At 42.4% G+C, this 11985-nt stretch overlaps 1 protein-coding gene across 3 annotated transcripts in view; it reads right to left on the bottom strand.

Annotated features, from left to right (window-relative positions):
• Nucleotides 1-866: 866 nt before the first annotated feature.
• flt1 (fms related receptor tyrosine kinase 1) overlaps nucleotides 867-11985 on the bottom strand; it is a 306847-nt gene continuing 295728 nt past the window's right edge. For 2 of the 3 annotated variants that reach the window (XM_068033545.1, XM_068033546.1), the window contains one exon: nucleotides 867-5289. In XM_068033545.1, the coding sequence (XP_067889646.1) occupies nucleotides 5004-5289 (286 nt within the window). In that variant the 3' untranslated portion in view covers nucleotides 867-5003. The remainder of the gene's footprint in view (nucleotides 5290-11985) is intronic. The other variant, XM_068033547.1, reaches the window with a different exon arrangement.

Here is an 11985-nt window from a genome sequence, read left to right as displayed (position 1 = left end):
TTGTGGGGATGTTGGGAAGGGGTTGAAGGGCAAATGATAGAAGGTTGAGGGGGAAAGTTCGGGTAGGGAATAAAGTATGTTTTGTCAGCGAGGGCCAATTAAATGGCCATTGGAGGGGGGTTGGAGAAGGGCCTCCATATCATAATTGTTTATTTTTTTTAAATCGGCACGACTGTAACTTTATAAATTAAAATCTGTGTTAAGGGCTTAAAACCCTTTAAAGATGGCCCGTGCAATGGCGCCGGATGCTGTTGCCGGGACGCGGCGGCCACCCCCTCTATGTCATCGGGGGCAGCTGCTCCGTCCCCTCTATTTAAATCAGCCCCCACGTGTAATATCGCGGGGGGCTGTGCGGCTGCCCTTCCATGTCAGAAGGTCGCCGAGTTCAAAGCGCGCCGCCGTGGAGTGCGGCACATGAATAAAATCCAGCCCGAAGTGTCACACTCGAACAGGATGAAAAGAGGGAGAAATAGAAATTTTCTCAAAAAAATTCTCAAAAACAACCATCCCAGTAGGTTTCTCAGTGCACTACATATAAGGCTGATAGTTAAGAGTTTCTAGATTATAAAGTGAATATTTTATGCTTTTATTATGTAGAATGGCTCCTTTAAAAATGTAACAACATACTTTTGGATTCCTCTGTTCCTCCCTCCCCCAACAAGAATTTAACTAAGAATATGGGATCACGTGAAAATGCTGTATGTTTTATACTATTCACTTCATTATGCTGTTTTAATAGATTTTCCAGCCCTTCATAGCACATTTTTATAAAAGTTAGGAGTATTTTGAGATTCTAGATAAGGAGGCCCAAAAGAAAAGATAGTAAAACATAATACATTGAACAATAAACTTTATTCAGCTGCAAATATACTTCAGGCATCACACAAAGTTATTTAATACAAAATTGCTTTGGAGCTATATTTCCATATTTGCTGGAATAACTGTGCCAGTTTTACCTCATTTAAAAAACTCAAATTTGGGTAGTTTAAATTTTTATATTTGCCTCTTCTCCAATTTTCTGTTGGAATCTAACTTCTGGAAGAATGGCATTCTTTTGAACAGTTCTCTAATGCTTGATACAGCAACCTCCTGAATCATGAGTGATTTGAGGTGTTTTCCATCTATACATAACTACATAACTTGAAGTGATGTGGCCCTCTCACTTGACTCCATTATCTGTTTCTAACCAGCTGGTATCATTATTCGGTTAATGTTAGGTATTGCAAGTCTGAGTATTCTGAAAAATGCTAAGTTTTCTTTTTAAATAAAGTTAGTTAGTTAAATTCATCTAGTATTGGTTTTTATGCCAAGTTTTTTTTACAGTAATATGTATAATCACAGAACTAGTGATTTAATAATAGCAAGTCAGTGATTGCATTAGCCACTGTGGATTTTAAACTAATTTGTGCAAGAGCCACTACATCAGATGCTACAAATATGAATAATGTATAACTTGAATTGACTTAAATGCTTTAATGAAATTAACAGAATTGAGGTATGTTAGCTGTCACATTGATGTTATCCAAATTTATTTTCATTTCAAAAGAATTGTCTTTATCATGCTTTAAAAGAAAGTAGATTTAGGTAAAATATTTTGCAACACATTATAGACGAAGATTCCTCTATTGTCAATAAGAAACTGTCTTGAAGTGTTGAAATCACAGTATACAAAACAAATACTGCTATTCAATGGATTTAATTACTTCTGTGTTAATTTTAGCACACCAATTAATGAGTTCATATTAAATTCCTGTCAGTGCTATTCTTGCACGTTGGTGTTGTGTATGAAGCATGTACAACACTAAGCATTTTTGTCTGTTCACAAAGCTTAAGACATACTTTATTAAAAATAGTACAAAATAATTTTCAACACAATATAAAGCTGCCCATTCCTGATTATAAACTAGTTGTGAGTATATAGTTTTGTGAGGACAGGAATAACTTTTAAGTTTTTAAGCCTCAGTGCTATATTAGCCATATACATTTTAGATCAAATGTGCACATCAGAATAAAAGGGAAGTTACAGTGTCAAAATAAACAATAACATATAGTGGCAGACATGGCTCAGTGGTAGCACTCTTGCCTTTGAATCAGCAGGTTCACTGAAGATCTGAGCCCTTAATTCGGCTGATAGCTCAGTATAGTACTGGGAGTGCATCATTTTTCAGATGAAATGTCAAACAGAGGCACCATCCACCTCCTCAGCTGGATGTAAAAGATCAACTTGCACAATTTGAAGAGATAGGGAGTTTCCCTGGTGCCTTGGCCAATTGTTATTTCTCACCCAACACCACCATCAAAATGCCAGATCATCTGGTCACTTAGATGTTTGACTACAACAGCGACATCTCAAAAGTAATTAATTGGCTGTGAAGTGTTTCAAACCTTTCTGGGGAGATGCAAGGCACAAGATAAATTCAAGTCGTTTCTGTCAATTCATAGAGCCTTTCAGGCTGTTTGATTTGCAATTTGTACAAAGCAAATAAGCAATACTTTAAAAATAAATCTAGCAGGCAGCACTGAAGGACAGTTTCTGCCATATTTCTGAACAGGTCACATTTTATGGAATCAGTAATTGAGCTTTATATTGACAGCAGCCTTATTAATATGCATTGTATGGATTAAAGAGAACCTACATTTTACATTTATTTAGATATCTGGAATAAAAATGAAGTGGATACTTTAATGAGATTAGACTGGACAGCTGAAATGCAGTTATTAGGGGTCACAGATCCAAACTGTCTTTGACATGCCACTAATTACCTGTATTAACACAGATAAGGCTTGTCAATGTCTGGTACAGGAAATTAACATTTTAATGCTGTTTTGGATACTCTTATAAACACAATATTTGGGATAGTGTAAAAATAGTTGGAAACCCTACAGGTTGTTATTGTAGTTGTTGCAGTTATACAGTAATTAACCAGGAAATGTTCAGTCCATGAGGTGGAAAGAGAATAAAATTCCATTCCTAGTAGTGTTGGGTTCACCTTAACGAGCACAATATTTCCCCAAATTGGCCTGGATTTTGCAGCAACAATGACAGCAAAACTATCAGCATTTGCTGTCATTACTCCTCTGAAACTGACAGCAACTTCTGGAGTCTACATATGCACAGTTAAATATGGAAATCCAGAAGTTGCTGTCAGTGATTCTACTCTTCCCAATAGAATGCGTTATTGAGGTACCCACAGGTATCATCATCACTGCAATGAAGTAGAAATCACAGAACTAACAAATCCTTGTCCTTTCCTGCTGTTAGTCTTGCTGTAAAATCCCTTGAAAAAGTTACACCTTGTTGAATGAAGCATAACTTTTTTTTAATTGACGTAATAAGTTCATAATTACTTCTGAAAAGCCTCTCTGACCCTAGAAAACTAATTTTATATTTGTGGCATGTCAAATTTCTCCATAATGATAATTTCACATTTTTATTAAGCTTATTTATGATCTTTCACCTTCTACTTTTTTGTATTCGCTCATGGGATGCGGCTTTGCTCTTTATTGCCCATCCCTAATTGCCTTTGAGAAGGTGGTGGTGAGCCCTCATCTTGAATGCAACTGAATGGCTTGCTAGACCATTTCTGAAGACAGTTAAGAGTTATCCACATTGCTGCACATGTGGTGTCAGGAGTCACATACAAGAAAGACCAGGTAAGGATAGCAGATTTCCTTCCCTAAAGGATATTAGTGAACCAGATGGGTTTTTACAATTATCTGGTAGTTTCATGGTCACCATTACTGACACTAGCTTTTTATTTTCAATTTATTTAATTAATTGAATTTAATTTCTCCAGCTGCCATGATGGGATTTGAACTCATGGCTGGAATTTTACATTCCCCCCCGCCCCACCCCAGGACTGGGCTGAAGGCCGGGGGAGGGGGGGAATGGTGGGCGTAAACTTGAATGGGAAGCAGGGGGTGCAATTCCCGTCGCCTATCTGCCCCTGCTTCGATTTTACCAGCAGCAGGGGAGGTGGCAAATGGCTCACCCACTCCAGGCCAACTGAGGCCCTTAAATGGCCAGTTAATTGTCACTTAAGGGCCTCCTCTCACCACCATTGGTATATTACCATTGGTGGCCTCCTTGTGGGCTGAAGGGAGGCCCTCCTGATTGGGCACTCTGTGCCCCACAGAGGGCCCCCCAGCAGCACAAGCTGCCCCCACTGGAGCACCTCCCCATGCCCTCCTGATAGACCCCCAGCCCCCTCGCCAGGCCCAGCCAATTGTCCCTGCCAAGGACCGAAATCCTACTTACTTTTTTTGCAGCCAGCTTCCCTCTTGCTCCTCATGCTGGGTGCAGTCCCAGCAGAGGCCACTGCTCCCAGTGACACTGTTGGGATTGAAGAGCTGCCGGCCTGCAGTGCTTGGAGCTGAGACTTCCTGCCTCAGAGAGGCGGAAGTCCAGCCTGAGGCCAATTAAGGATCTGGGCCACGCAAAATTGCTGCGTGGCTTTCAGGACCAGCAAAAGCGGGCAGTCCCCCCGACTTTTAAGCAGGTGGGTGGGACCTCCGCCGCCACATAAAATTCTGACCCATATCTCCGGAACATTAGGCAGGGCCGCTGGATTACTAGTCCAATAACCTAACCACTGTGCTACCATACCCCTAAATTCCATGTGTATAGCCCAATCATTTATTTTTCTCTGTTAAATTTAATTAAAAATGAAGGATAACTAGTGCATTTTCATTTTTGGTTTGTTGTCTGTGAGAATACTTCAGTGTGATTGGCTGCTTACCCCGTGTGATGACATCACTGACACTGGATGCCTGAAGACCCCTTTGACTTGGCGCCAGATTCAAACTGGCATCAGGAAAGGGGAAATCCATGCTATAGAGATTGCTAGATCTTTGTGGGAAGCTTTCTTCAAGGTCAGTGTCTGTCGCTTCGCTACTGACCGTGAAATCTGGGTCATTATGTTTGATGTCAGGCCATCAGTGTTTGGATACATTTAACATCTGATTACTGTGGGTGAGTAGCACACAATAAGGAAAAGGTTTCTTTAAAGGTGTGCTGTATCTGTTTGAATGTGCAGATTATCTACACTGCCATATTGATGACATGGCACTTCTTTGAACTGGTGGCGAGTTATAAATGCCAGTGAACTGTAGTCTGGTGGAGGTGTGCAGCAACTCATTTTTGACTCAAAGGAATTCAGCAGACCCAAACTGCCACATGCTGGTGCTTGATTGCCTTCATCTCCAAGGTGGTAACCAGAACTGTTACTGCTTGGCCGATTGTCAGTTTCAGATAATACTGACTCTTTGCTCTTGCTTGCTGCTTTCAAACTGTAAAAAAAAGAACAAAGTACATTCAGTGTTAGATACAATCTAAGAATGCGTGCTTAGTTCATGCATGCAGTCAAAGAAACCATGACATAACAACTATAAGATATCAAATTCCTAATATCTGCATGCAAATGTCTCATTAAAATACTGAAGCAAATTGATTAAAAATAACAATAGTATAAATTGTGACCAGCATCAGGAGAAACCTATCAGAATCCAAGTGAAAACAGAATTTATGTATCTCTCAATGCCCTCATCAGTGCAAGTACCTATACATTTCATGTATTCTGTATATATTTCATTTGTAGATGAAGTTTCTTCATTTACAAGATTTTTATTTTAAGTTAATAATAGTCATAGTGCTGTCTTTCCTATAATAATTCAATCGTTTCTATTGTGAATGCTTACCCCCAACTCCCAGCTATTAAAGATTTAAAAAAAAGAAATTTTCACGGCGTCACTGGCAATTTACCCATCACTAATTGCCCTTGAGAAGGTGGTGGTGAGCTGCTACAGTCCATGTGGTGTAGGTACACCCACAGTGCTGCTAGGAAGGGAGTTCCAGGATTTTGACCCAGCAACAGTGAAGGAACGGCAATATATTTCCAAGTCAGGATGGTGGGTGGCTTGGAGGGGAACTTGCAGGTGGTGGCATTCCCATACATCTACTGCCCTTGTCCTTCTAGGTGGTAGATGTCGCAGGTTTGAAAAGTGCTGTCGAAGGAGTCTTGGTGAGTTGCTGCAGTGCATCTTGTAGATGCTGCACACTGCTGCCACTGTGCATCAGTGGTGGAGGGAGTGAACGTTGAAGGTGGTGGATGGGGTGCCAATCAAGTGGGCTGCTTTGTCCTGGATGGTGTCAAGCTTCTTGTGTGTTGTTGGAGCTGCACTCATCCAGGCAAGTGGAGAGTATTCCATCACACTCCTGACTTGAGCCTTGTAGATGGTGGACAGGCATTGGGGCGACAGGAGGTGAGTTACTCACCACAGAATTCCCAGCCTCTGACCTGTCTCGTAGCCATAGTAGTTATGTGACTGGTCCGGTTCAGTTTCTGGTCAATGGTAACCCCCAGGTTGTCGATAGTGGGGTATTCAGTGATTGTAATGCCATTGAACATTAAGGGGAGATGGTTAAATTCTGTCTTGTTGGAGATGGTCATTGCCTGGCACTTGTGTGGCGCGAATGTTACTTGCCACTTATCAGTCCAAGCCTGGATATTGTCCAGATCTTGCTGGGGAGTAAGATTAAGTAGATTCTTCCAGAATCTGGTACTCAGCCTATCACTTTATTCCTTGTATTATGATAAGCAGTGTAGAAAAACTCTGGTACCTTTTGGCCTATTCTGCTCAGGTTATATCCCTCTTGAGGGGTGAAATTAATAGCCTCAATAAATTTGGAGGAAGGCAGAACAGAATGCTGAAAAGCCTGTTCATACGAATTTTAGTAAGTTTGATTCTTGAAGTTATCAAAAAAAAACGTTGTCCATGCTGTAAATATGTGTCAATTTATCAGGCTTATGTGTTATCAGTATCCCTATTGGTTAAACTGTAAAGCTATTTCCAGAGCCTCCAAGTTGGATCCAAGTGCCTAGATCTTTATAAAAGCAAAATACTGCAGATGCTGGAAATCTGAAATAAAAACAAGAAATGCTGGAAACAATCAGCAGGTCTGGCAGTATCCATGGAGAGAGAAGCAGAGTTAATGTTTCAGGTCAGTGACCCTTCAGCAGAACTGTTTTGGCACCATCGTGGATGTCCAGGTCTTTTGTCCTAAATTGGAGCTTTATCTTAATTTAAGGAGGCAACGCTATTTTTAAGCTTTGCTATTCCAGAGATGAAACATATGTTCATAATGAATCTTCATAAGAACGTGGTTAAACTTCAGGATCATTGGTAACACCGTTCAATTTTACTGTGATCCTGGTTATCATTGACAGGTCAGCTTTGATCCCTAAGCCTTCTAATACCTCTGGCTGGCAGAACTCTGCTAAAGCAGCGTCCTTTTTCAGTGCTTGGTGCCAGGACACCTGACATGTAAAGTTCTGGTCAGGGGAATATTGTATTTTTTTTTTATTATAATGAAACGAGGTAAACTCAGATAAGTGGATTCTGAGAACAGTGACTTAAGGTGATTTGTTTCAAGGTATGCCTAAATATTGTTCAACTCATCATTCCTACAGGGTATTAAAATTCAATATATGCATTTAAGACCTTTGTGAACCAAGGTCTAAGCTCTGTGTATTAGGGATTGGACATGTTTTTCAAAAAAAAACTTTTTAAAGTGCAGATTCCTGTCCACATTGAAATAGGAGCTCCATCAATGGCCCTTATTCAAATACTGAAATCAGAAAAGGCATAAAGAATTCACATTTATATAATGCCCAACATAACCTCAGAATGTACTAATACTCTTCATGGCCAATGAAGTACTTTGGCTGTAATGTAGAGAAATGCAGCAGTCAACTTGTACACAGAAAGGCCCACAAATAGCAATGAGATGATGACCAGATAATCTGTTTTAGGTGTTGGTTGAGCAATAAATATTGGCTAGAACACTGGGAGAATTCCCCATCTCTTCTTTAAATAATGCCTTGGTATCTTTTATATTCACTTGAGAGGGCAGATGGGGCCTTAGTTTAACAGCTGATTTGAAAGATGGTACCTCTGACAGTGCAGCACTTCTTCAGTACTGGACTGAAGTACCAACATCGATTATGCACTCAAGTCTCTGAAATGAGACTTGAACCCACACCTTTTGACTCAGAGGCAACAGAGCTACCACTGAGCCAAGGATCATACCAAACTCACTGCAAATATATTCAATTCAAGGAATAGCAAGCTTATGTATCAACAGAAATTTAGTAGCTGTGGCACTCTAACTATCTTTTTCATTATTAGACAACTAAGTCTCAAATCTATGCTGGATCAATACTTTGTGTGTGTGTTGAATGGTGAAGGAATCAGGATACTTAACAATTTACGTCCCTTATCCCTAATTGGGCCCTATATAGTATCTTCTATAATGTTGGTCTCAGCAACTTATTATATGGTCATATGAGTCTGGCTAGACAGATTCTTTTGCATATCAATCAGCTATGGGATACTTATGATGTTCCCTATAAATGGTTTCTTATGGAATTCCAAGGCTGAATTTTATGAGCGTGCCGCAAATCACGATGGCGTGCTCTCATCTCGGCAGTCTTCAGTTGAGGATGCGCCGTCGCTGAGCCCCTGCAATATTTTGCACGGACCTCATTTAAATGGAGGGGGCGGAGCAGTCACCCCTGATGATGTAAAGGGGGCGGCCACTCTGTTCCCGGCAACAGCATCTGGTGCCACCGCGCAGGCGCCATTTTTAAAGGGCTTCAAGCCCTTCAGGTACAATCAAATTTTTAAAGGTGCCGCTGCCTAGAAATCACAAATAAAATTTCTGAAATACTTTCAATCCCCTTTCCAACCACCTTCCCCCATCCCCAACCCCACTGAGTTATCAATTGGGCGGCACAGTGGCACAGTGGCGCAGTGGTTAGCAGTGCAGCCTCACAGCTCAAGGGACCCGGGTTCGATTCTGGGTACTGCCTGTGTGGGATTTGCAAGTTCTCCCTGTGACTGCGTCGGTTTTCGCCGGGTGCTCTGGTTTCCTACCACAGCCAAAGACTTGCAGGTTGGTAGGTAAATTGGCCATTGTAAATTGCCCCTAGTGTAGGTAGGTGATATGGGATTACTGCAGGGTTAGTATAAATGGGTGGTTGTTGGTCGGCACAGACTCGGTGGGCCGAAGGGCCTGTTTCAGTGCTGTATCTCTAAATTAATAAAATAACCCATCTCCCTGGAAAACCAATTTGTAAAGTTATGAACTTTCAATCCCCAATTTCAGCACTTTTGACCCTCAACCCCTTCCCATCATCCCCACACCCAATCAGAGTGGTTTTCCCACTACCCCACCCCCCCACGACTCCCGCCCTGAAATTCTCACTCCTCCCCCCTCCCACAGAGTTCCGAAGACGCGCGAGTTCTGGCCGGCAGCCAAAATATCGGTGTGGGACGGCCGCCGGGACAAGGTACGTTAATTTGCATTTATTTAACTTAATTTCAATATTTAAATGAAGGCCCTGCCGGGTCATTGCGGGCCTCTCCCGGAAGAATTTTCCGGGCCTCCCCGTCATGACCCCTGACGCGGAGAGCTCATAAAATTCAGCACACCCCCCACCCCATGTCTTTCTTAATTGTTTTAAAATAGAGAGGGCTAATTCTCAACCAAATGTAGTGTATCATCATACATTATTGGTGGAGGCAAGGTTGCTGGGCTTCTAGTGATTCTCCCACATATTTTGTTGCTGTCATTGGTTTGACCATATTGGTGCATATTTCTTGACTTGGTGAAGTTTATCATTAAGATAATGGTTGACCTAACTAACTCCATTATATCCTGATTTGGCCTCCTTGATACTTCCATGGGAGTTATCTAAATAAACCACCTCCTTGTTGTAGTGCATTACTGTATTTCTAATTTTGTGGTGTGAGGCAGTGCTGTGGGTCAAAATGTCTTGAAATAAAACTCAGTTGCAGAGAAATGTGCATCAGTTGCAGAGAAATGTGCACCTCTTCCTAAGAATCAGGAAGTTATGAGTAAGAAGGGAAATTAGCAGAACTTTTTTTATGCATGATGGTAACAGACTTATGTATAAGTTATCATAAATGCCATTAAAGTGAATAGTATAAATTAGGTAATGAGGTGCTTTTGAACAGAGAACAGATTGCAAGATTTGATGAGAACATAATTAGATGAGGTTCAAAGAGTGTATTTGGTCAAATGTCATTTTCCAGTCCTTAAAAATTGGTATGTGGTTCGGTTGGCTATAAGTCTCCGATCAGGACCCTGAATATCCCTCTGAATTTTCTCTGCTAGTCCTAATTAGAGATGAGAAGTGTGGAACTTCTGTATTTGTGTGCCATCCTACTTGGTATGATCCTATTGGGAAGCATAAATAAACAATTTTGTTTAGTCTTTCATGGGATGGGAGCGTTGCTGGCATTTGATGCTCATCCCTAATTGCCCTTGACCTGAGTGGCTTGCTAGGCCATTTCAGACGGCAGTTAAGAGTCATCCACATTGCTGTGGGTCATATGTAGGTCAGACCAGGTAAGGACAGCAAATTTCCTTCCCTAAAGGCCATTCCCTAAAATGTCATCTTATATAATATAATGCATCTGTCGTTTAACTCTATAAAATTGTGTTCGCTTTGCTCAGTAGCAGTTACGCCAGAAGATTTGACTTCAAGCAGCACTATGAGCTGAGCATATAATCTAGACTGATGTATCAGCACAGTACTGAGGAAGGATAGTATTGTTGGAGGTGCTGCCCTTCAGATGAGATTTGAAACCAAGGCCCTGCATGCTCACTCAAGTGAATGTAAAAGAACCTATGACAATAATTCAAGAAACAGCAGGGAATTCTCCTGGTGTTCTGAACAATATTCCTCCCTCAACCAAAACAGACTATCTGGTCATTCATTCATTTGTTATTTAAAGGGCCTTGCTGTCCAGAAATTGCCTACCAAATTTATCTGCAAAACAGAAGTAATTGCACTTCAAAAGCAATCCATTAGTTAAGTAAAAACAGAAACAAAGTGACTCCTGACAACGCAGCAGCTCGCTGATGTCATCAGAGCTCTCCAAGCTGCACACATGCACAAACGGTCTCCTGCGCGCTGAGATGTTGCGCATGCGCAGCCTACATCTTGCCTTGCCAGGACTAACAGGCACATGCGCAGAAAAATGCTCTCCCCCCTTGGCCACTCACTCCAGACCGCTCGCTCCTTGCTTTCCCCCCCCCCCCCCCCCACCCTCTCCTGCTCTCCGGCCCCTTGCTCCCGCTCCCTCTCCGACCGGTCTCCAGCCGCTCGCTCCCCTCTTCCCCCCCACATCCCTCCAGATGCTAGCTCTAGGCCATGGGTCGTTTCCTTCCTCTTAGCCATTCGCTCTGTCCCAAGAAACAAAGTGGACTGTCAGGGGTGACGGGGCAATGTAAGAGCGAGTGGCCAAGAGGAGGGAAGTGGCGCGGCCTAGCGCTAGCGTCTGGAGGGATGGGAGGGGGGAAGTGGAGAGTAAGCGGCCAGAGAGCGGGATGGTGGGCGAGGGGAAGTGAGCGGCTGGAGAGCGGGATGGCACTGAAACCTCACAGAATTACGCAGGGTGTGCAGCACAGTCAGAGGTGCTGTTCTTCTGTTAAGACTTTAAACCGTACAATGTTCTCCGTGTATCAAACATGTCAATTGCGTGCTGCCATGGGTTGAAGTTGTTTTTCTGTGATAAATTGAGCAGCGCCATCTTTAAATCTCGGCCTGACCGTCACAGACAGTGACATTTAAGTGGATGAGGCTGCATTTGCTCATGTGCTAGTACAGCGCCACCTAGTGGTAGCATTGTCAGCAAACGCAGCCAAACAGAAAATTCTGGAAATACCCAGCAGATCTAGTAGTACCTATAGAGAGAGAAACAGAATTAACGGGCTGAACTTTAGCCTCGGGAGCAGGAAACAGGAGCCAGGACTGTTTCCGGGTCCCGAACCCACTCCCGGGGGGAAACAGTCACTGAAATTTTGACCAGGGTGCCCTCTTAATTGTCATGGAGACAGGTTCCCTGTCCAATTAAGGATGGTGGATGGACTCTCGAAGCTGTAGGGCCAATGAGAGG

Source organism: Heterodontus francisci, chromosome 6, assembly GCF_036365525.1.
Source record: "Heterodontus francisci isolate sHetFra1 chromosome 6, sHetFra1.hap1, whole genome shotgun sequence".
Taxonomy (NCBI): domain Eukaryota; kingdom Metazoa; phylum Chordata; class Chondrichthyes; order Heterodontiformes; family Heterodontidae; genus Heterodontus; species Heterodontus francisci.
Note: the sequence above shows the minus strand (reverse complement) of the source record. Positions and strands in the feature narration are given on the sequence as shown.